We start from the raw sequence: 24,731 nt of genomic DNA on the forward strand, positions 1-24,731 counted from the left end.
AAGGGCTTGGTGTGTGTGTGTGAGGTGGCTGCCGACTTATAGGCTGAGGAAAGTGCAGAAGGAGCTCGGTGGTTAGAGCGTCGGCCTGTGCACCCAGGAGTCACAGGTTCGATTCCCGGTCAAGTGCATGTAGTACCTTGGTTGCAGGTTTACTCCTCATCCCGGTCTGGGGGCGGGGCATGCGGGAGGCAACCAGTTGATGTGTCTCTCTCACATCAATGTTTCTCTCTGTCTCTCTCTCTCTCTTCCACTCCCTCCATCCCTTCTACTCTCTCTGAAAAGCAATGGGAAAAATATCCTCAGGTGAGGATTAACAAAACAACAACAACAACAACAACAAAGTAATTGACTAACTGAAAAATAAAAGCTTTACACACATCTTGGTGTGTGCCATGACTAATCTAATTCTGTAAACCTGAGGTTGAGAGTGAAAAATAAATTGGGAAAATACTACATACGCTGTAACGTACCTTGTATATTGTATGCAGCGATATGTCTTGGAATGCTTGCTGTAGTAGCACATATAGGTCTATTTCATTTTTTAAAAATGTATTTTTATTGATTTCAGAGAGGAAGGGAAGGGGAGAGAGGTAGTCAATGATGAGAGAGAATCATCGATTGGCTGCCTCCTGCACACCCCCTACTGGGAATGAGACCGAAACCTGGGCATGTGCCCTGACCAGGAATTGAACCGCTGTGCCTGACCTCCTGGTTCATGGGTCCACGTTCAATCACTGAGTCACACTGGCCAGGCTATTCAGAATCTACTTTGTCCGACTTTTCTTCCATGTCTTTTGGACCGCAAATGGCCTGTAGATTAGTTTCTTTGGCCCCACACCACAATACACATCTTTAAAATCGATTACAAACATTTAACAAGCAGGAGATGATTTTGTTAACCAGTGTCACCCCAATAGATTCAATAAAAAGGAAAAAAATAATGAGGAAAAAAAAATAAAAACCAGGAGACGCTACAGACATGTCTGGAGTTTTGCTTCTTTTGAACAAATCAGAAGATCTGTGAGTCATGGGCCTATGTTCCCAAGAGCAACGAGGTATGGATCAGCCTTCTGGACTAGCCCTGTGTTCCCAGGCCAACACTCCTTAAGGTGTTCCTGCCTGAGGCACCTTTGCCATTTACCATCTCGCTTGCTAGTTATTTTTGCTTACACCTGGCCCACCTCACTCAGTCACATTCCCTGCCTGGTCCCTGGAGCTTTGTTTGAGTTTGTGACTCCTGGTTGGGTGGCCATTGCAAAGCAGGAACAGGTTGAAGCAGAGTTTAAATCGCTGATGAATCGGGGCCCAGGTTGGCCTCTGCCGCAGGCTTAAAGGAGACGTAGATTGATGGTATACTTCAAAGGCGGAAGAGACACTTCTAAGAGTTTTGAAAGAACTGCCGCTACTTGTCTGTATTACATCTATTGTACCTTTCAAGAGAATTCTGTGATGTTTAAATACAATAAATGAAAGTTTCCAAAATTAGATATAAATACTGTGGAAGAATGCTACTATGTCTTACATTTGAATCGCCCGAAAGAAGCAAAATGAGATTCAAACTCTTAAAATTCCTTTGTAAAACAGTTAAAGTGGTGGTGGTGGTGTGCGGGGGGGGGGGGGGGGGGGGGGGGGTGGGGGCGGGGGGAGTAAGAGATCAACCAAAGGATTTGTATGCATGCATAGAAGCATAACCAATGGACACAGACAGTAGGGGGGTGAGGGCATGTGCTGGGGGGTGGGAGTGGCTGGGGAGAAGCCAATGGGGGAAAAAGGAGATAGGAAACTTATGTAATACTTTAAACAATAAAGAATTTAAATAAAAAAGTTACAGTGTATTTTATTGTCATCCTTCATAACATCTCTCACTGTCCCGTATAGTAATAAATATTTGCAGGAGAAAGGAAGGAAAAAAGGAAGGAGGGGGGAAAATGAAGGAAACGACTTGAACACAGGGACTGGCTAATCCATTTTTTTTTTTAAATTTAGTTTCTAAATTTTTACAAATAGTTCCTATTTGTAAAAAAATTAGAAGAAGTAGCAAACATATCACAGAGGGACCCTGTGTAACTATGGCCTAGATTCCCTCACTGCTGACGGTTTCTATAACTGTAGGCCAATTCCTTTTTGTATTCCGGTGTCATACGAGGTGTTAAATGTTTATTGAACGAATATGCTTTTGTATAGGGAAGTACTAGGATCATCTGTTGATGTAGCAGATGATTCTATGTTTTACTTTATTACCTTTGAGTCGGTAATATATGCGCACAGGGCAAATTTAGTAGGTACAAAGGTTGCACAGCCAAAAGTAGGTCTCCCTCCTTTCTCTGCCTCCCAGTCATCCAGAGGCAAGCATTTTTTTTTGTTTCTTATATCTCCTTCCACACATGGTTAATGTTTGCAAACCTTTATGTACCTGTTGTCTCTACTCCACCCCCTGGCAGCACACCACGTGTGCACGACTTTTTCACATAGCAGTATGTATTGAAGATCATTCTACATAAGTTCATAGAGTGCTCCTTGATTCCTCTTAATAGTTATTTAATGTGTTCCATCATATATTAGATGGCTGTACTATAATTTATGTAACTAATCTCCTATTGATGGGCATTGAGGTTGTTTATTATTATTATCTTAAAATATATTTTTATTGATTTCAGAGAGGAAGGGAGAGGGAGAGAGAGATAGAAACATCAATGGTGAGAGAGAATCATTGCTCGTCTGCCTCCTGCACACCCCCTACAGGGGATGGAGCCCACAACCGGGCTTGTGCCCTTGACCAGAATTGAACCCGGGACCCTTCAGTCCTCAGGCCAACGCTCTATCCACTCCTGAGCCACACCGGCCAGGGCGAGGTTGTTTATTATTAAAAACAAGGCTGCAGTGAATATCCGTGTCTGTTATTATTTACAATAACATAAATATTTTGGGTACTAAAGCATATGTTTATAGATTTGAAATCCCTGATTTTCCCTATTTGATCATAGAAATATAACTAAGATGGCAGGAAATTTCCCGAAGCTCTGTGTGGTTTTTGGCCTAAGTCAGTGAAATTTGCCAAAGATCTGGCAGCTTTAACTGATGCTGATGCACCTGTTATTTTCATCTGAGTCTGATAAGTAGAGAAAGGAACAAGATAAGTTCTCCTTGGGATGGCATCCTGGGGATGTGTCATGACAGATAACGAAGGTCCATTACTTTTTTTCCTTCACGCCTATCACTTGATCCGGCTCGCTTATTCAGTCCTTGCTCCTAGCCATGGGTCCTATCTTTTATTTGAAGTTCTTTTCTATCTCCCCTCACTGCCTGCCAGATTTTGGTGCCATTTCATTACTCAGTAAATACCTCCATTTCTAAACCGCTTTCGACTGCCGAGAGATGAATCATGTTACCTTGGTGTCGCTGGGCTACGTCCCGTTAACCGTATTTTTCTGGAAGCAGAGTTTTAAAAATTGAAACCTGTTTTTTTATTGACCTTTATCTGGGTTTTCAGTGAAGTCCCCACCGGAAGGACTGTTGTCTTTCTCCACATTCAGAATTTATTTTGGTCCTAAGAAGCCCAGCGTTCCTAAGCAGCTGTTAGTTAACAAGCTGCCCCCAATGTCTGCAAAATGGAAGGGATACACGATGTTGAGCTTATTGCTAAGTCATTTAGTCATTAATTCATGCAACAAATATTTTTTGAGTGCCTACTCTGGGCCAGGCAGCCGTGGCTAAGTCAGTGAATAAGACAAGAGCCTGGCTATTATAGAGCTTGTTCTCTGGCATGTGTGTATGTGGGGCGTGGAGGAGAGACGGAAATAAATAAGCAAATTTATTTAGTACGTTAGAAGGTAATACATGCCTCATTGGGGGTGGGGGAGAAGGGGTAGATGGGGCAGGCTGAGAGAGGTTGGGAGTCAGGGAGAGGGTGTACACATTGCCATTTTATTTTATTTTAAATATGTTTTTATAGGTTTTAGAGATAAGAAGGGAGATGGAGAGATAGAAACATCGATGAGAGAGAAACGTTAACATCCCCCAGCTGCCTCTTGCACCCCCCCGCCCCCACTGGGGATCAAACCCCAAACCTGGGCATGTGCCCTGCCTGGAATCAAACCGGTGAGCCCCTGGTGTATGGACCGATGCTCAGTCACTGAACCACACTGGCTGGGGCACATTGCATTTTGAACAGAACAGTCTGTGTAGGCCTTGCTGAGGGTGTGATATTTGAGCTAAGATGTCAAAGAGCAGAGAATATCCTGACAACTATATTGACATATAAAGGGACAGACATTAAATTCACCCTTTTAAAGTGTACAATTCAGTGGGTGTTAGTCTGTTTACAGAGTTGTGCAACCATCACCATGATCTAATTCCAGGACATTTCCATCACCCCCAAAGGAAACCCACCAGCACTCCCTACCCATTCCTGCCTCACCCGCACCCTGGCAACCACTCGTCTACTTGACGTCTCTGCAGATCTGCCCATTCTGGACATTCCATATGCACTATAAGGTCCTTTGGGACTGGCTTCTTTCAGGGCATGATGCTTTCAAGGTTCATCAATGTGTCAGTACTTCATTCCTTGACAAATAATATTCTATTTTATGGCTGTACCATTCATAAGTTGATGGTGACCTTGAATTTTAATTAGTGCAGAGTCATGGATGGGCTGCAGTAATTGGTCTCCCCCATAAGGACTGGACTGTGCCACCCATGGGGATACGATTGTCAGGATTGATGTGGCCCAGTTCCAAATAGCACTAGTTAGGCTTGGTTCTGGAAAAACTAAGAAGTCACCATACCTAGCTCCCTGCTTTCCCAGGTACCTCCCTCCTGAGCAGCAGTTCTGAGTGGTCCGAATGTAGCCCTGCAGATCTGTGAGTGTTTTTTTTCAAGTGCATTTTCTGTTCCTTATTTTGAAAAATCTTTTTATTTCTACCTTAAAATGTAACCTTGGTAAATTGTTTACCCAAGATAAATTCTCAATTAGTTTTTTTCTTTCATTTTTCCCCCTGTCTTTTTAATATTTGGGGTGTGGTAGCAAGTAGAAACAGATCATCCTGATCAAATATTTGCGAATATCTGCACATAGCTGTTCTGCTGGGTGAAGGAAGACACCAGAGGAAGTGGGAATTGCATCTGAATTTTAAAGGAAGGGTCCTATTCTCATAGAGGACTCGATGAGGGAGGAAATGGCACGTTCCGAAGAGGGGCAGGGAATGGAAAGTTTATCTTCCGGGTAACTGGGAACCCCCAGGCCCTGGAGCACGTGTCTTCCATACATTAATTTGGCAGCCACCCATCTGCATGGAGGGCGATGGTGTTGGAATCCTCCGGTTCTGCACACAGCAAGACTCAGAACTTCTCTCTTGAGGAGGGCTGTTTGAGTTATAGTCTCTGGGGCCGCATAAAAACGAACTCCATTAAAATCCAAATAGCTAAATGCTCCCCCACCCCGCCCCTTTGAGAATAACTGTCTAAGCGGCACCGGTGCAAGAACTGGGTACGTCCCAGCATGGCCCAGCTGCCATCGGCCCCTGACCACCTCCTGGGCCTTTCCCATTCCATCCTGGAGGTGGGGTGAGGATGGAGGGACGCCCCGCTCCCGGGCAGGGGATCCGGGAAGGACAAGGTCCTCCTAACTCCTGTACGGAACTAGGGGGCGTGGGGCCTCCAGAGAGGGCGCATATCGCTCAGGAGCAGGACGCCATGCCCGTTCCCGCCGAACTCTGGCAATCCCGAGGAGAAATGTCTGCAGCCGAGGGCTGAGCGCTGCAGGGGCGGAGCGGGCCCGAAGGGGCGGAGCATGAGCGTGGGGGCGGAGCGAGGGGCGGGGTAGAGACGCCGGGGGCGGAGCGAGAATAATGGGCGGAGCAAGACGGCGGGCGGTGGGCGTGGCAGGAACAACGGGGTGGAGTGCAGACGGTGGGCGGAGCTGGGGCGAGGGGGCGGAGCGCAGGCCGGGGCGGAGCGCGGGCGGGGGCGTGTCCGCCCCTAGGGCCCCGCCCCCGCCGCAGGCGCGCCCGCCCCGCCTTCCCGCTCCCCGGGGAGGCCGCGGCGGTCGAGCGCGGGGAGGGAGGGGAGAGCGGGTCACGACGCTGTTGGGGCGGGGATAACCCCTCACGTGGAGCAGATGAAAGGGCCGCGGCGCGACGGCCGGGGGAGCCAAGCCGAGCCTGCGACCCACAAAGCCGCCGCCGCCGCCGCCGCCGCCGCGATGGGGCTGTGAGGCGTCCGCCTGCACTCGGTCCTCCGCCGGCCCGCGACTATGCCCGGCCGCGCCCGCCCTCCGCGCCCTCCCGCCGCAGGACCATGAGGCCGCGCTCGGGCGGGCGCCCAGGGGCCCCGGGCCGCCGCCGCCGCCGCCTCCGCCGCCGCCCCCGCGGCCCCCGCGGCCCCCGCCTGCCGCCGCCGCCGCCGCTGCCGCTGCTGCTCGGGCTGCTGCTGGCGGCCACGGGGCCCGGCGCGGCGCGGGCCAAGGAGACGGCGTTCGTGGAGGTGGTGCTGTTCGAGTCGAGCCCGAGCGGCGACTACACCACTTACACCACCGGCCTCACGGGCCGCTTCTCGCGGGCCGGGGCCACGCTCAGCGCGGAGGGCGAGATCGTGCAGGTAGCTGCCCGCCGCCCGGGCCCCGCGCCGCCGCCGCCACAAGATGGCTCCGGGGGCTGCGCCCGCCGACCCCGCCGCGGGCTGGCGGGCGGGAGGGGCGGTGAGGAGGCCGGCGGCATCCCTCCCCGGCGGGAAGGAGGGCGGGACGCGCGGCCTCCGGGGCGCCGAAGCGGGAGGTCGGGGTTGGTGGTGGTGGTGGGGGGAAAGCGCACGTGGGGGCTCGGCCTCCTGTGAATCCGGGGGCGGCGAGGAGCACCCGGGTCCGGCACCCACGGTGGGGCGGCCCCCCGGGGCGGCGTGGGCACTCCGGCTTGCCTCAGGTGGCAGTCCCGGGAACTACCTGTTGAATGCCAACTTCGGAAAGATGAGTGATGCAGGAGGGGGGGCTCGTTTCAGGCGGCAGGCTTTGCTCTCCATCCATGCACGTTCGTTTGGGGAGCAGCCAGGGTTTGCGGAGCTGTGCCAGCCGGTTCTTCCCCGGGGCCCGCTGCCCGCCTCACCTGCAGGCTGACCCGCTGGCAGGAGTGGGGATGAGCAGCTGCAGGCAAGGGACCAGGGGGAGCGGACGGAGGAGGGGTGCCCCGGAGCGGCCGCGGAAGGCTGCCCTCTGCGCGCCTCCGTTGACGGAGGGTGGGAGGGGGACTGCCTGCCCGGCCCGGGGCCCGGGACTTGCACGGAGGGCCTGGGAGCCGGGAGATGGGGTCGCTCCCTGACTGGACCTGCACCTACCTGGCTGCAAGGGAATGGAGGCTGCATTTCAAAGCATCCTGGCCAGGGAGAGCCTCCAGCTGAGCTCCAGCCTTTGGCGGATGGTGAGCTGGGTAGCGATGCCTTCCCGCTGCCTCGGCTACGATGTCGATCAGCTTGCGGGTGGGCGGCCCGCGCCCTCGCGGTGGTGCAGATGCATGCCTCGGATGGGGGCGATTTGAAAGGGTTGGCTTGTTTCGGAACCTTCTCGGGGGGATGGTGATGGGTGCAGGGCCAAGCTCTGGGCCTTTGGCGCTTTTACTCTTGGAGGAGTTTATGAATGAAGAGAAGGGGATTGTATGGCCTGATTGCATAGCAGCCCCCCCCCCCCCCCCGCATGTTCTCCCCCAACCCCTCCACCCCCGTGCAGACTCATAGCCCTGCGTGGATAGGAGAGGGAGCTGTGCGTGGGGCAGGGAGCTGTGCAGCGTGGCTCCTTAGAGGTGTGTCTTCACCAAAGCCGAAGGAGGCACCTTTGCTGGGCGATTCGTTCTCAGCATTGCCTTACAGGGCTCCTGTTCCCATCTGAAACTGCAGGGGAAGCGGACGGGGCAACACACGTTCGAGCCCTGTGACTTCGTATGTTAAAGGCCTGGGACGTTTTTCTCGGATCCTGTTATCACTGTGGTCTTGAATTTGTAAGCTTTAGAGACGATGCTCTGCCGGAGCCTCCAGCACATTTCAGCCTCACGCAGCCTTGGCCACTCGTGTGCATCTGAGAGATGGCTGCTGGCGGCTCGGATTCTCTGAGGATCGCCCTGTGCCCTGATGGCTGCAGAAATGTTTGATTTACAGCCTCCCCAGAGAAAAAGATGTTTTAACGCGCACTTCAGCTTTTTTTGAAGGAGACTTTTGAAGTTGGCGATTTTTATCTGCAGTGTTTTAACTTGTACTTTCTCCGCAGTCGTTTGGCGAGCTCTCCATTATGAGCAGTGCTACGCTTTGGAGATAATCTTGGGTTCACCATTTAATACAAAATTAGCAGTTTAAACACACCATTTGTAACTATTTTATCCTGGTGAGTAGAGAGATAGTGTGTGAATTTGGCAGAAGGAATCTATTCTCTTTTGAAACTTTTTGAAGTGCTTATCTAACTCTTTTGTAGTCCATTTAGCCTAGCCAAAAAAAAAAAAAAAAAAAAAAAATTTAAGTCAACAATTGCTAAGTAAAGAAAAATGACTTAAATGGTATTTAATAAGTTTACCTGTTAAGCAATCACTAATAGATGTCTTTAATTCCCTTATAACCGCAGCAACGTTAGTGAGTTTACCTGAGCTGTTTGAATAGTCATTTCTTGGTGCTCTGGTGCTCTCGCTCTATATCTTTAATAACTTGATAGTGAGGACCTACTGGCTGAGCCCCTCTGTGCACAGAAGGAGCGCAGTGTGGCTCTCGGGGCTGCGTGGGAACAGGGGCAGGCATGCGATTATTGGTTCTTGGAATATGCTGCCCAATTTAAGGAACTGGTGTGGCCCCTGTCAGCCCTGAAAAAGGTTTTTGTGAGGAAAGCTCATGCTTTTAGGACTGCTGAGAGGGAATATGACGTTTACATGAGTAATGAGAATGCAGAAGAGACAGATTGGTGTTTAGCTTCGGGTTAATCATGTTTTCTAATGGCCCTTGTTGAACTTTTCAAACCTCTCTTTATTTCCAGTCTTTAAAAAAAAACAAAACAACATCTCTGCAGCATTTGCTGTGTACTGCTTTCTGGTCTTCAGAGCAGAGTTCGTTTTCCCTACAACTACACCAAAATAGTAGCACTATAGCATTGCTTTTGCTATTTCCAATGGGGGTCGTTAGCACTGTTCATGGTTTAGGGGAGAGGGAAAAACCTGTTTAGGAGTCTCTTTTAAGAATTCTAAGATAGGAAATTGGTTAGTATTACTGATTTGTTTCCCGCCCTATTACATACAATGAAAGTGTGCGTGTGTGTGTGTGTGTGTGTGTTTATACAGTTGATACCTTATCATACAGAGTCTGGTAGAGAACCTGTTCAGTCATTTGCATAGTTTAGGGTAGGGGGAGGCCTGGTTAAGAAGTGTGTGTGTGTGTGTGTGTGTGTGTGTGTGTGTCTGAGAGAGAGTAAGTAATTCAAACCTTGGGATTAGTCACAGGATTCTTGGTTCTCTCTGTGTGCATTTTAGGCTTAAATAACTTTCCCAAGGTCACAGTGTGCTCTGTAAGAACAGAGAGCACGCTCTCTCTCTCTCTTTTGACATCTTCATCTGTGAGAATTGTGAAAACAATGTGTGGATATGAAATGCTATTAATTACTTTTATTATCTTATTCATGCAACATCAAAGCCCATTTGCTTATAAGAGTGTCAGGCATACAGTGTGAGTGCTGGGGGAATTAATTACACTTTTCCTGTAGTTCTGAAGTGTGGAGCTTTACAGGGTTCTTAGACATATTGATACATATTTCATCTTCAAACCAATTTGTTGCTTTTAATGAGATCATTATCTGAAACTTTCAGACTTGGCTGTGCAACTCATGTGGTAGGGATGTTAAATAAAGGCCTGATTAAACACTGGCTAGTGGTATGTGGATTGGTTAAACAAAGAAAATTTGCATCGCTTAGAGATGAAAGATTGTTTTAAAGTGGAAATGCTTGCTTTTTTTTTCTTCTTCTTCTTCTTCTTCTTGAAGTCAAATATTTAGAAACGCTTGAGACATTCATTTGTAAAAGGAGTCTGAATGGTAGGTTTTGTGCAACGTTAGAATCTGCCTTTCTGGATCCTGGGTTAAGTGTTGCATGGTCTTGAAAGCAGAGGAGAGCCGAACACATTTAAGAACTAACCTGGTGCCTTTAGCTGTGAGGGGTGGGAGGAGAGCTGGGTGGTGGCTTAGAAAAGCTGAGTGAGGTCCTTAAAGAACCAGTGTTATCAAAGGGCATCACAGAGAATACTTTTAGGAAACTAATTCCTCTGCCTTGTGTCCCTGTCAGGGTGTTTTTGCAGTTTAGCATTTGATCAAATACGTTCTTTTCATCTCCATTTTATGTTAACTTAATAGGTCTGCCTCTAAAGATTGACGTGGCTTACTAGAACAATTGTGAGCTGACAGCTGACCTGGATTTATGTAGAGAGAGATTGCTGGCTATCGCATCAGCAGGGCCTTCATAGGTTAAAACCAAGCATTCGACTAGGTCCCCAGGAGAGAAAACATGAGGACTGTGTTTTGTGATCCTTACGAATTCTGAGGGGTTTCTGTCTTTTCCCCTGAAATCTCATAGGAGTCGCTTGTAGAGTTCTTAATGGAGGTGAAGATGGGAGGTGGAGGTAAGTGTGGAGTGTGTAGACTAAAGGGAAAGTGGTGGTGGCTTCAATTTATGAGCATTTATTGTGTGCGGGGCACTCTGCCAAACATATCACATGTTTGCTCATCTCAGCTTGACATGAACATGGAATTAGCAGCTATTGTTAACCCATTTTGCAGATGAGGAAACTAAGGCGGTGTTTTCCATCCTTACACAGCTAGCAAATGATAAAAGCTGGATTAAAGCCCAGGTTTCTTTGGCCCCTTTTGTTCCTATTTTTGCCAAATAAATAGACTTGGCTGGTTAGGATTTTGACATTAATTCAAATCTAACTTTTTTAACAGTTTAGTGGAGGGGTTCTTCACCTGAGGGCCACAGACTTCCAGTGATGGCATGTGAACGAACCCCTGAGATTAGGCATGCAGTCTTGTGTATGTCCGCTTTTTTTTTTTTTAATATATTTTATTGATTTTTTACAAAGAGGAAGGGAGAGAGATAGAGAGCCAGAAACATCGATGAGAGAGAAACATCGATCAGCTGCCTCCTGCACATCTCCCACTGGGGATATGCCCACAACCCAGGTACATGCCCTTGACCGGAATCGAACCCGGGACCTTTCAGTCCGCAGGCCGACGCTCTATCTACTGAGCCAAACCGGTTTCGGCTGTATGTCCGCTTTTATTTTCCTGAGAAGACATGCAGTTTTGCCTCTTGGAGGCTTCTGTGATGCCCCTCCACCCCAAGAGAAAAAAAGGAGGCACTGATCTAGTACCTGTCATCAAATAGTCGGTTTCTAAGAATTTGAGTGGAGTGAGGTCAGGCTGGCAAGAGTTGTAGAGAAGAAGCCTATAGATTTACATGCCTCCATCGAGCATATTTATTTGATATTTACCAAAGTCCTATTCTGTGCCAGATGCTGTAATGCCGTTGTCTTCTGGAGTTCACTGTCTCTTATGGAGACAGATGTGTGTGGATAAATGATAATCCTTCCCAACCGGGTTTCCTCAGAGTTGAGCCCTTACTCCCTAAGGCATCCATTGTCCATAATGGGTTAACCTCTCTCCTGTGCATCTGCCTGGTACTAGTTAAGTGCAAGATCCCTGGGAGAAGTGAGAAAATAGTCACTCAGATAATCTTCCGCCGGGATCTGAATGCAGGATGTGGGAGAGCAGTGTGTGAAAGTGTTCCCTTTCGCCATTCATTGAAAAATGAAACGGAGTATCTGTCAATGTTGGGATGCCTTAAGACAGTGGTTCTCAACCTTCTGGCCCTTTAAATACAGTTCCTCATGTTGTGACCCAACCATGAAATTATTTTCGTGGCTACTTCATAACCGTAATGTTGCTACTGTTATGAATCGTCATGTAAATATCTGATATGCAGGATGGTCTTCGGCGACCCCTGTGAAAGGGTCGTTCGACCGCCAAAGGGGTCGCGACCCACAGGTTGAGAACTGCTGCCTTAAGAGCAACTCCTCACACCTTCCCTGTGGACCTGGGCTCTTATGGGGTGTTTGTTTTTGCTCATCCCCGGATCTACCCCTGGGTTCCCAGTGCCTGCTGTCAATGAGACAATTCGTGAATGAATGATGGATTTAGAGTGGGTATCAGGCAGGTGGTGGATTACTGGACTTGGATTAATTGATGAGAATAATTTCATTTGGTTTGCCTAATAAATTCTGGGGCTCTCTTTCCATTTAATTATTTCTAGAATATTCAGGGGCAGGATACCTGGCATTATAAAGGTCTGAAGGTGATAAAATACTGAATATTGACAGAGTTCTAATGTAGACGGCTGTTATGGGTGGACGTAACATGAAGAGTGGTTCCTGACCAAGCCCTGGTGTCCCTGGGAGTAACTGTATATAGGCTTGCTGTTCAGAATCATCTTATCTGAATATATAGCATGTGAAAACTTCGCTTCTTGACGGTGTTTCCCGCGTCTGGAGAATGGATTTGTAGTTCATGATAAAAATGACATTTAAAGCACTTTGAATAATCAGCACTTTCATGTGTGAGATTCAGCACTTGCAGGTGTGAGGTGTGGAGACTGAGGTCCAGAGAAGTGAAGCCTCTTGCCCAGGGCCACGTAGCAAGGTAGAGACAGCCTGGATTAAGATTCAGGTCACCTGACTCCTGGGCGGGGAGCCTTTCTGTCAGCCCCAGCTCACCTGGGGAGAGCAGATGCTTTCTGATCAGGTGTACAACTGGGGACGGCCAGGCCTTTCTACATTGTACCCAACTCTAACCTGGGTTTAAGCAGTTTCCTTTCTCCTGTAATTTAGATTGTGAGTCGCTCTGTTTCCCTCTCTATTAGAGCTTTTAAAAATAGCCACTAGCATCAAGTGCTTCCTATGCGCCAGACACTGGGCACAATGCTTTACTCACATTTCTTTTAAATTTATTCTTGATTTTTATTTTTCTTAAATTACAGGCTACAGGCCCTGGCCAGTTTGGCTTAGTAGAAGAGCATCGGCCTGCAGACCACAGGGTCCCAGATTTGATTCCGGTCAAGGGCACGTACCTTGGTTGCAGACTCCTCCCTGTCTGGTCCCTGGTCAGGGCTCTTGCAGGAGGCAACCAATCGATGTGTTTCCTCTCACATCGATGTTTCTCTCTGTCTTTCCTCTCTCTCCCACTCTCCCTAAAAATCAATGGAAAAACATCCTCGGGTGAGGATTAACAAAATAAATAAATAAATAAATAAATAAATAAATAAATAAGTAAGTAAGTAACAGGCTTTATTCAATATTATTTTGTATTAATTTCAGGTGTACAGCATATTGGTTAGACAATCATACTGCTTGGCTCACACTTAATGGGTGAGGTAGATGGCATGCCCCAGGTTTTCAGATGAGGAAACCCAGCTTGGAGGTGAAGTTGCTGGTGGAAGTTAATGAGTACATTGGGAGTAGGGCTGAGGTTCAAATCCAGTCTGCCTGATCGTAAGCATTTCTGTTTATTCAAGAGTGCTTCACTTGGCACCTTCTTCTGCTTCAAATGAGACTATGGGAATTGGTGGTGGAATTTAGATTGGGGTATAAATCCAGACTGGCCAACTTTAACTGAGAAAACTACCCTTACAGAGATTCATTTCCCACCTACCTTTCTTTTCTTCTTTTTTTTAAATCCCAGGCATCTCATCCTAACTTGTGTTTTCCATGCAGAGCTGATCTGGTAAACTTGGGAAGAGGAACCAGTGATTTGAAGTATCCAGTTGTCACTCAGTGACACTTCCGCGTTGTTGTTTTTTTGCTATTGGGGAGGTTATAGGGTCCTGGCATTTAAAGGGCTTTCTGGCGAGGCACACCTCCTTCCTGTGGCTGGTTTTTTAAGAGCCCTTTTGGATTCTGCGTGGCTTTCTCCGAAGAGGTCCTGTCCTGTGTTCGAACACATCACCTTTCTTCACACAGGCTGCGCGCTTCCTAACTATTTGATTTAAAAGATGGTTAATAACCTAAAGCTGTGGGTTCTGCCTGCTCATTCCATCCTCCTGGCTGTTCAAACTTATTACGTATTGTGGGTGCCGCATCCCGTTACTCGGCAGACATCCACTGCTGCCTTCTGTCTGCCAGACGAGACACTGTGCGAGGCGAGGCAGCAGGTGGGGATGAGTAAGATGTTGTCCCAGGCCACCGGCAGCTGAGTGTGGAGGGCAGGCGAGCATTGGACCACCGCCCTATCTGGTAGGCCACATGAATAGGACCCCGAGGAGCCCCTGGCCCAGGGTGCTGAGTTTAGGCCCGGCAACCCGTTCTGAAGAAACACGGGCTTAATGACAAGGTAGGAGGATTTGCACCTTCTGGCCTTTTCCAACTCATTTCTTCCCTCCCTTTGAGGTTAAAGCTGATAACCCCTTTGTGGGAACGTGCCTTTAGACTTGTCAGACAGGATAGGGAGGAGGTGAAGAGTAGAGGCTCTTTGTTCCATTTGTTGCTTGAATGAGATGTTTTAAAACCTGACTTTTAGCGGCTCTGTTGACTCATGATAGTATATAGAGAATGAGGTCAGCTGACCCATTGTGGTTCAAGGGAGAGCATTTTATTTTTATTACCCGTAAGATGTGTTGTAAGACGATATTAATCCCCGTCCCTCCCCAGCAGCCGGTGTGATATGGTTGTTTAGAAACTTGGTGGGTAGAGTTGGTTCAGTGATAACAGCCTTTGATGACCCGAGACGTTGAAAATGTCTGTTGGAATGGGGACTTCTGCCTCCTGCTGCAGAAGCTGTTGCATTTTTAAAATAAAAGAGTGGGGGTCGTGGTCAGTTAGCTGTGAATACGGTCCCATTCGGTGCTGTAAGAATTGGATGAAAACTTGAGTTTTTTTTTTAAATATATTTTATTGATTTTTTACAGAGAGGAAGGGAGAGAGATAGAGAGTTAGAAACATGGATGAGAGAAACATCGATCAGCCGCCCCCTGCACACCCCCCACCGGGGATATGCCCGCAACCCAGGCACATGCCCTTGACCGGAATCGAACCTGGGACCCTTCAGTCCGCAGGCCGACGCTCTATCCACTGAGCCAAACCGGTTTCGGCCTTGAGTTTTTATTTAAACTTAATTTGAGTATAGTAACTCGTCAGCAGACATTTATTGAATTCCTTCTGTGGACACAGCCTACGGAAGAAGCATAGTTTTTATGTCCCCGTGATATAATTTTTATGCACCCACGATATGTGTTTTGCAGATGCTGTTTCTGTGATTTCTTCCATGCAAATATGGGCAGTTGAATTGGCCCCAGGAGAAACTGAGGCTGAGAGTCTAAATCAGCTTTGTGATGCCACAGAGCTGGTATTGAACTTGGGTCAGCTGAAGCCAAAGCTTACTGACCTGCTTGCCTGAGATTTTGGAAAGATTAGGCAGACATGTTAGAGTAGATTCATGTTGTATTACCTCTCGTTGGAGCCAAGATGTTACTTTAAAAACATCACCTGTAACTTATGTTTTAATTATAACAATAGTACATGTTTATTGGAAAACACAGACACATATGAAAAAGAAAATCAATCCCACTTGCTACACATAACCCCTGTTGATCTTTTGTGTTTTGATGTAACTTTCTTGTTTTCCTCTTGAGCTTGGAGGTATTGTAAAGAAAATTGGGGAAAACATTACATGGTGTTTTTAACCCTTTATCCACCTTGGGTATTTTCCTGTTACTAAATGCTCGGAAACATTTTTAGTGTCTGTGTAACACATTGTTTTCCATTATGATAAGTAATGATGCGAGGAACATCCTTTCTCCACCTCTTGATTATTTTCATAGGATCAAGTTCTAGAGTTAGAACCACTGGGTCATTGGGTATAAACATTTTAAATGTTCCTGCTACATGTTGTCCCCTGGTCTGCAGAAGAACGGTCCTAGTTTATACTCTTCTACCAGGTCGGCATAGATGTTCCTGTGTACCCCTGCTCACAGTGTATAGTATCTGTTTCTTAAAAAACCCCAGAAACAAATAAACCCCCCCCCCCCACATAAAAACCCCAAATAACTTCATAAAAATAAAAGGCTATATATTTCCATCATTTAGTGAATACTAGATAATGGCTTTTTCCCTCTGCCACGAGGATCTGAGCGATGACTCATGTCTGCATCGAAGGGAAGGTACCTGGCATGGTATCTGGGTACCTCCCTGTAGGTGTGCCTGAGCACAATTCAGGAGCTGCCCTGTGTTCTGGGTAGGGACACGGCAGCTGTGCAGGCAGATGGCCGTGCTCGGAGGCTCAGAGAAGACCTCATGGAAGGACCACCGTGCTGTCCACCCACTGCGGGCAGCAGATTGCGGCCCAGGAGGGTGCTGCTGCACGCTCTTTTCTGCCCTGCGTCTTTCCCACAGCACATGAGTTCTGTGTTGATGAACAGGCTGGGTTTGGAAAGACAGTATGAATCTGTCCTCTCAATCCAGAGCGACGCTGTCCGTCTGTGGAAGGCGGAGAGGCAAGAAGAGCCACACGGGCTACCTGGGGCCCATTGAAACCGCAGGTCCCCGGGCGGAACATGAAAATGACTTCATGGTATTTTGTTTGGCCCCTCCGAAAACTCTAGAAATGTTACATAAAAATCCGGGGCTTTGGCTGCTCCTGAAAAAGGGAAAGATTTGGCAACGTTGGGTTCGCATTCCTGCATGGGCAACAGCCTAGCCTGCCCCAGTGGAGTCGCAGCTGTTCTGACTTCCGAGGGGACACAGCACGGCCCCTTCAGTTCACCAGCCCCTAAAGCATCGCTTCAGCGTCCTTCTCTCACTGGTGATTACGTTTACCAGTGTCTGACCCTTGTAGGCATTGGGGCTTGCCCTCCCGTCATTGTCTGAAAGATCTGAAGCTGAATGCTTTTACGTTGCACTTTCTCTCCTTCCCCAACCGTCCAGTGTGTCTGATGCCCATTAGTGGCATTATGTCACTCCGGTGGATCCCATGAACCTCAAATTATGCTTCTGGGGAAGGCCGAACTGTCGCTGATGTGACCAGAGTGCTCCTTTTACTCTCCATCTTCTAGAAGGCCGAAGCCGCAGCGTCCTTGGGCCTGCGCCTTCACTGAGATCTTTGTCCCTTCTCTCTTTTTGCTCCTTGATTTCTTTTGACTGTTGGGGTCACTGTTTGGACGACACCCTGAAGATGCTGCGGCTCAGCTCTCCTTTTATAACGAGAGGACTCTGAGGAGGGGCTTTCAGCCTTTGGCCACAAGAGGAGCTGGGATCAGAACTCGGATCTTCGCGCGCTCAGGTGCTCATCTTCCTGGAGTGGCGTCCTGCGGTGATGGCTGAGTTCCAGCAAATCTTCCACGGGCCTGGGCCTTAGGGCCCCTCGAGCACTTTCCCTTGTGTTACCTGTTTCATCCTCTCGGCTAGGAGCGCCTTCCTTGGATTCTGCCCCAGAACGCCGCCTGCTGTTGAGGTTGTCCTGGTTGCCCAGGCTCGTCCCACACTCGGTATAGAACGCTTTTCTCGGTACCTAATTGTACACTTTTACTTACATGCATTTGACCTTGGGTGTTCAGCACCTCTCTGCGATTTTGGGAAGTCTCACTGGTTACCCGGACTCTTGGCCTCTTTTCAGAAAGCGCCTCAGTCTTGGAGTAGGTGGTAAGCAGGCAGCTGATGGCATGTAAAGAATGTTCAAACTTGACTTGCAAAGCCATTTCAAGATTTAAATCAGGGCAGCTGGTGGCCAAGTCAAAGGGAAATCATCTACCGAAGACGATGCTTGATGTGCTCTTTCCTTTCTGACCTTCCTTCTTCATGCCAGTGCTTGCTGCCAAGTGTCTCCCTGCCTCACACTCTCTGTCCTCCCATCAGTTCCTCCTTTCCCCACCATTCATCATCTTTCTAAAGGAACTTGTGATCTCCGTCCTCCCTTGGCCAAGTCTTCCAGGGCCATCCCGTGGTGTAGAGGTGACCTGGGCTCTGTCTCGCCTTTCTCTCACTGTTGCCTTTGGGACGTGGGCCTTGGTCCAGTGTGTTTCTGCCTCCTTTCCTGAATGGGTCCTGGGCTCTCCTCCCTCTGTGCCCTTCATTTTGGGTTGCCCTTCTGCATTATAATACACTTCTATGCATGCACTCTCCTGACCCCCATCTTTGCCCTCTGCTCTTCCTTTTCCCCTCTCCCGACTCTCACACTTCCAGCCCTTTCCCATCAGGCGTTGCTAAGTTCTACTGGTGTGTTCTTTCAAATGAAAGCACTCCCTTTTTCACTTCTCCGCTGGTGTTAAATTCCTTACTGTAGGTATTCTGTTATGAATGTTTTCCTTTCTCCATAGCTTCCAGTAGATAGGGATTGTTTCTCATTTGTCCCTCTATTGTCTTGCAATAAAACTCTTAAATATTTAGGGAATGGAAATTCTTCTTCTAGATCTAAATACTTTGGGATAGGATAGTAGTGGGAATGCTATAGTGTGGCCAGAGAAAGACTTGGCTCTTTGAGGCAGAACTCTCTATGATTGTAGAAGTAATTCACAAGCAGTTTTCAGACAGGGGTGTGTTCTAGGGCTATTCTAAATAGTTGGGACGGACCAGCCTTGAAATAAGGTCACCTTGCGTCTGCTCTCCAGAAGGGAGGCCTGGAAAAAGGAAATGGGACTCACTCCTCTAATCCTGGCATGTGACTGCCTGGGTACGTTGTTCATAGATTGCTGGAGAAGAGAACATCTCAGAATGACGGTGGGACTTGGAGGGAGTGTGTTTTAGTTAAATATGAACAACATTTTGGTATAACTTAGAAAACTGGTACTCTTGGGGAACAGCAAAAGTTATATGTAGCTCCAGAATGACCCCTCAGAAGCAACTGTATGTGGGTCCTTAATGAAATTTGTACCATATTGTTTTCTCAGAATTTCTCCCCCCCACTTTGAAAGTTCTGGCGTGGGCCTTGATCCCGTGTTTGGTGGGAAGCAGTGTTAAAGGACTGCGGTAGTATTTCTAAAGAAGCCAGCAGGCGCTCTGTGAAAGAAATTGAGATTTCAATTTAATAAATATTTGATTTTCTACTCTTTATGGGGCCCACTATAAACACTTGGGGATTATTAAATTGCAGCAGTCTCCCATTCCATTCCAAGACCCCTCAGTGGATGCCTGAAACCATGGATAGGACCCAAACCTGTGCACACTCTTTTCCCTCTACGTGCACACATACATACCTTTTCACTAAAGGAAACCCTTCATGGCTTCTCTTTGGCATATCCGAATTGCCAGCATCTTTTAAAATGTCATTTCATTTTTATTGTATTTTAAATTTTACTCGATATGTGACTAATGGGCACGTGGCATATACAGGTCGGATACATTGGACAAAGGGATGATCTGGTCCCGGGTGGGATAGAGCAGGAAGGTTCAGGATTTCATCACGCTACTCAGAGTGACATGCAGTTTAAAACTTTCGAATTAGTTCAGAGTTTTCCATTGAACATTTTCAGACTGCAGTCGACTGTGGGTGACTGCAGCTGCGGAAAGTGAAACCGCGGGTAAGGAGGACTATATTGCTTAGCTACGCACACGCTGGCACTTTGAGATCTTTGGTTCTTGTGGAACAGTGGCTATGACATGGGCATCTAGACCTTCAGGGATATTCCAGGGTCTATCCATGATGTGTTGCATTTCACTTTACTGCAGCGTTTTCATGGCCTCTCCGCTCCAGAAACATTCCAGTGCCCGTCAGTAAATGTTCCCCTCTCCAGGAACTTCAATGAACAGCTTATGTGTAGTTTCGGTGTCATTAGGCTTAAATCTCTAGGACACACATAAACGCGCTTGTGGCATTAACTGTGCCATGTGGGTGATTTCAGGTTCCAGGGGCAGGGGTAATTTTTGCATTTCCTGACTCTTGTGTTTAAATTTGCAGTCTCAACATTGCATCACCATAGGTTTTCACATTTAATGAATATTTATGTTGAGCCGAGTTCTATACGAATGCGGTGGTTTCTGACTTGATTATAGCTTGCTGTGTGCTGTGGCCAGGAGTGCCCTACAGACAACAGAATTGGCACACGTCTCAGCATGCCAAGCCCTGGCGGATGTGGTTAGGGACCACGGTGACTGGTGCTCTGGTTGCCTTGCCAACCTTGTTTTTGGAAGGGGGAGGCTCTAAAACAGCAATGGGAGGGGGGTAGAATAGTTCTGAATATTCCAAGTGAAATTATTGCCTATACATGCCCCTACAAGAAGCCCTAGGAAACTCTAGAATTCTTACCACATGCTCAGATAACAGTAATTACTTTTCTTAATTTACTTACGTTTTAATTGTCCTCTTGCAGACTTGTACAAGTTATACGGTGGGTCTTTCCTGTATGAATGTCTTCTTTACTTGCTACAGGGTAAATAGGGAATCTTCTGTCTCTTAATATTTCAACCCCCCCTCCTCCTATCCCCAGCCAACATCCCTAGGCCTCTCTCTATTAACTAACCTTGTGATGGCTGGTTGAGGGAGGGAGGAAAAGAAACAGAGGGAGGTGGATGGGGGTCCCCCCCCCCCAGCTCCATATCATTATTCCTCCCTACTTCCTATTTCAAGAGGGCCTATTCCCCCCTTCCTATTCTTGTACAGGGGTGGGGGAAATTAGCTTTATAATTGTTCGTATGGAAAAAAGACATGCAAGTTATTATAATAATAACAACACAGTCATACGCTGTGTTTCATGTACTCACAACTGTAAACCTACTTTTGCCCACCCCTGTCTATTCAGTAAGCAGAGACCGTGGTTACAGGTGCCATCACCCGTAAGTGGGGTCTTCGGATGCCCAGCTCTCAGGGTTTGGCAGTTGGAGCTGGGATGGGAGGAGGAGGAGTGTGTCCCGGACAGCCCACACTGGAATGCCATCTGCCACGTTGCAAACGTGTCCCGAATTCCGTGGTGCTTGGTGTTGTGCAGTGAGATGTCCGGAAGGGAATGGATCAGGCCTAGTTAGTGAGCCAGCCGGGAGCCCTGAATGGCAGAGCAGGATGGGACTCCTGGCACAGTCTCCCAAGCTGCTGGCGTCTGTGATTTGTGCAGGTGCAACAGCTCGGGCAGCCTGCAGCGGTTCTCAACCTGTGGGTCTCGACCCCTTTGGCGGTCGAACGACCCTTTCACAGGGGTCGCCTAAGACCATCCTGCATATCAGATATTTACATGACGATTCATAACAGTAGCAACATGACAGTGATGAAGTAGCCACGAAAATAATTTTATGGTTGGGTCACAACAGGAGGAACTGTATTTAAAGGGCCAGAAGGTTGAGAACCACTGGGTAGGGCCTGCCCTCAAGGCTCATCACACACAAAAGCAAACCTCCACTCCTTTGAATGCACATTTACTGTTTCAGAAGGGGAGACTGACCACAGACTTAATCTTTTCTTGCTGACTTGGAGTCAGGGCACCTCTGTGACTCTATTAGATTTTATCCTCCTCCAGGGCAGGGCTGGTGTCTTTTGACATTTTCCCCACTTTGTGCAAGTTAGGGAGAGCTCTCTTCCTCGAGATACCTCACTCTGTTTGCCACAGATGGGGAATAATGTGGGTCTAGGACAGTGGTCGGCAAACTGCGGCTCGCGAGCCACATGCGGCTCTTTGGCCCCTTGAGCGTGGCCACGAAGTTTTAATCGCACTGTACGTGCGCGCCCACACGTGGTGTTTTGTGGAAGAGCCACACTCAAGGGGCCGCAGTTTGCCGACCACTGGGCTAGGATGACCACAAGGGAGTTGTGCACGAGGCCATGTTCCTGTCCCTTGATGTGGCACCTCTCTAGAAGTTGCTCCTGCTTCTCTCTCAGCACTTCTGATTGGCTACTTCTGATGCCTGGAGTCCGTTCCTAGAAAACCAGGGAACCCTGTGTGTGAGGATTGAGTGTGAAGTTAGGAAACACGCTACCAAGTGGGAGAAGGTAGTTTAGGGCACAGATTCTTGCCATCTGCCTTGTGCTCACTAGATCGGGGTCCTCAAACCTTGGGTACATTATAATGAAAAGGTAGGCCGTTGTGGAGCAGAAATGGCACCACCATTTTATAGGAGAATATATGCATGTATACCTAGTAACAAACTTAGAAGTTAACTTTTCGACGATAACCTGATTTGGGTATAAGTTCTCTTTAGTTCTGTGTTAGAGCTACTATAGCTCTGAGCCCATTGCGTATCTGGGAGGAGCTGGGAAGACACTTCCATGTCATCAGGTGAAGCAGCAGTTTTCAACTATGCTATGCAGGTACCCAAGGTTTGTCAGTTTCCTTTAAAGTGTGTTGTGTATTTTGCAGAATGAAGTAGTTCTGAATTTCCCTTGCTGATGGAGAGGCAGCGGAATGCTGAGGCTGGAGCCAGGCTGCCTAGGTTTGGGTCCTGATTCCGCCAGTTGGCTGCTATGGAGAGGTGACTTTGTTCCTCTGACTCTTAGTTTCTTCATCTATAATGGAGATAAATCTTCCCTAGACTTGTTGCAAGGATTACATCAGTCACAGCACGCAGTTTGTGTTTCGTGAGGATGAGGATGAGGAAGAAGAAAATAACATATACATAGTTGTGTGATATACTTAACATTGATGTTGTGATTCCCAAATGGTTGAAATTTTTTATTCTGAAGTGGTGGTTTATCAAGGTTAAAGAATTTGAAGGTGCGACTCATTGAGAAATGATCATGTCATAAGTATTGTTTTTAATATACTCAGAGCCTGCTACTGACCACTTGCTCGCATGTCCCTTCTCCCCTAAGGTGGGGCTCCGGGGCTCCTCAGAGGGGTTCACAAGCCCCCTTTGAGAGGCTTTGGGTATTCATTCCTCCCTAATTCCCTGTTTCTGGGAGGGGTGTTTTGCTGCAACTCTATCTGCTCATCCCTATGCCCTACAGCTGGGTCATTGTCCAGGCCCTGGGTGTTGTCAGTTGGGCCGAGGTGCACACACAGACACACAGGTGAACTGTGAGTCCGGTGTATAGGAGGCTGGGTTTCTGGGCCGGCCTGCCTGTTGTTCCTGCGGCCACATGGCCTGCATACGGGCATGCGTGCTCCGAAGGAAAGCCGGGTGGCTGATGGCTTCTCTGGAGCTGGCCAGGGCACGTGGAATGTATGATAGGCTAAGGCTCCGCTCTGGGGCCTAATTCCGCGGGACCTGTGTCAGGCACAGGAGATTTCAGTGCTTGGTTTGATCCAGTGTGCGATTTAGCCAAAGCAAATACTTTATTAATCGTAACCCCCCCAAATTAGACACATTGACTTTTTCTAAAAATGGAAATGATAGGAGCGCACTGTGGGTTTTTTTTCTTTCTTTTTTTCTTTTTAACTCCCCCTACCCTCCTCTGCCAAGACTGGGCTGTGCATTCCTCTCCTTGAATGGAGAAGGTAGTTTCCGCCGCTGCCTACCACATTCTCGCGCATTCCTGAGACTGGCTGATGGAAAGATGCCCTTTCTCCTTCTGTGCAGGTGTGCTTTCCCCCTTGTTTTCTCTAAGAGCTTTCACTTCTTTCTGTGCAAAGGCCGAAGAGCCTTGCTCCTGAAAGGATTTGCCGTTCTGATGGAACTTCCCTAACGGGATTCTTCCTGGTTTCCCTTGGATTCTGATCCAGAATCGTGTAGGGAAACTGTTGGGCGACTTCTTGTAGTGACCTCAAGTGTGTCCGTGGAGGCTCAGCCTTAATTTCTCACGTGACGCATGAACGAACGAATGAGCGAAATCAGTAAAGGGCTTCCCACTCGACACCCTCAAAGCATCTTGGGTAAAGCACAGTCCTCATAGGGTAGAAGGAATCTGGTGTTAGAAAGTGAGTGTTGGCCCTAACCGGTGTGGCTCAGTGGATAGAGCATCAGCCTGCGGACTGAAGGGTCCCGGGTTTGATTCCGGTCAAGGGGCATGTGCCTTGGTTGCGGGCACATCCCCAGTGGGGAGTGTGCAGGAGGCAGCTGATCAATGTTTCTCTCTCATCAATGTTTCTAACTCTCTATCCCTCTCCCTTCCTCTCTAAAAAAAATCAATAAAATATACTTAAAAAAAAAAAGAAAGTGAGTGTTTGTAGGTCAAACTAAGAGGGGGAAAAAGCCTCTAAATAAGCAAGGACCCTAACCTCACCTCGGAAAACAATTCTGGGTTAGTCTCTTCCCTTCTCTTCCCTCCGCCTCTGCCTTGAAGTCTGAGGGGACCTGGTAGGATTTACCAGCTTTGAAGTCCTAAGGTGCTATTTTAATACTTTTCTTTTACATTGCAGGTTTCGGGGCCTATTTAACTAGATTCTGGAGGGAGCTTACTTTACAGCATTCTTAAGAGCCCGGACAATCTTGAAAGAGTTAAACTCTAATTAGCTCATTCCTCAGGTATTTAATGCCCTTATTAAAACTCAACTGCTCGTTCACTTTTTTCTTCAGTGAATCAGATTTCTTGAGGAGCTGAGCCTCGCTCCTCAGATCACAGGCTCACATGTTGAAGCTGGCAGTGCTAGAGGCTAGTTCCTATCTGTGTGACAGCATTTTTAATTTAACAGGACTGCCTTTGATGTTCCCAAATATTTATAGGCAGCTTTAGATCATTTCAGTGTGTGCTTTCTTTTTCTTTTCTTTTCTCCTCTCTCTCTCTTTTTTTTTTTTTTAAACTGGAGCAAAAGTTCTTCCTCATGCAACAGCCTTCCTTTTATCCTGTTAGTTTATTTTTGTTTCCTTTGCAGCTTTGGCGAAGGCTCTTT

At 47.8% G+C, this 24,731-nt stretch overlaps 1 protein-coding gene across 2 annotated transcripts in view; it reads left to right on the plus strand.

Annotated features, from left to right (window-relative positions):
• The first annotated feature begins 6,052 nt into the window (after positions 1-6,052).
• Positions 6,053-24,731, plus strand: part of ZNRF3 (zinc and ring finger 3) — a 131,857-nt gene continuing 113,178 nt past the window's right edge. Inside the window, exon 1 of one of the 2 annotated variants that reach the window (XM_059677010.1) lies at positions 6,053-6,594. In XM_059677010.1, coding sequence (XP_059532993.1) covers positions 6,295-6,594 — 300 coding nt within the window. In that variant the 5' untranslated portion in view covers positions 6,053-6,294. The remainder of the gene's footprint in view (positions 6,595-24,731) is intronic. The other variant, XM_059677011.1, reaches the window with a different exon arrangement.

Source organism: Myotis daubentonii, chromosome 19 (genome assembly GCF_963259705.1).
Source record: "Myotis daubentonii chromosome 19, mMyoDau2.1, whole genome shotgun sequence".
Classification (NCBI taxonomy): domain Eukaryota; kingdom Metazoa; phylum Chordata; class Mammalia; order Chiroptera; family Vespertilionidae; genus Myotis; species Myotis daubentonii.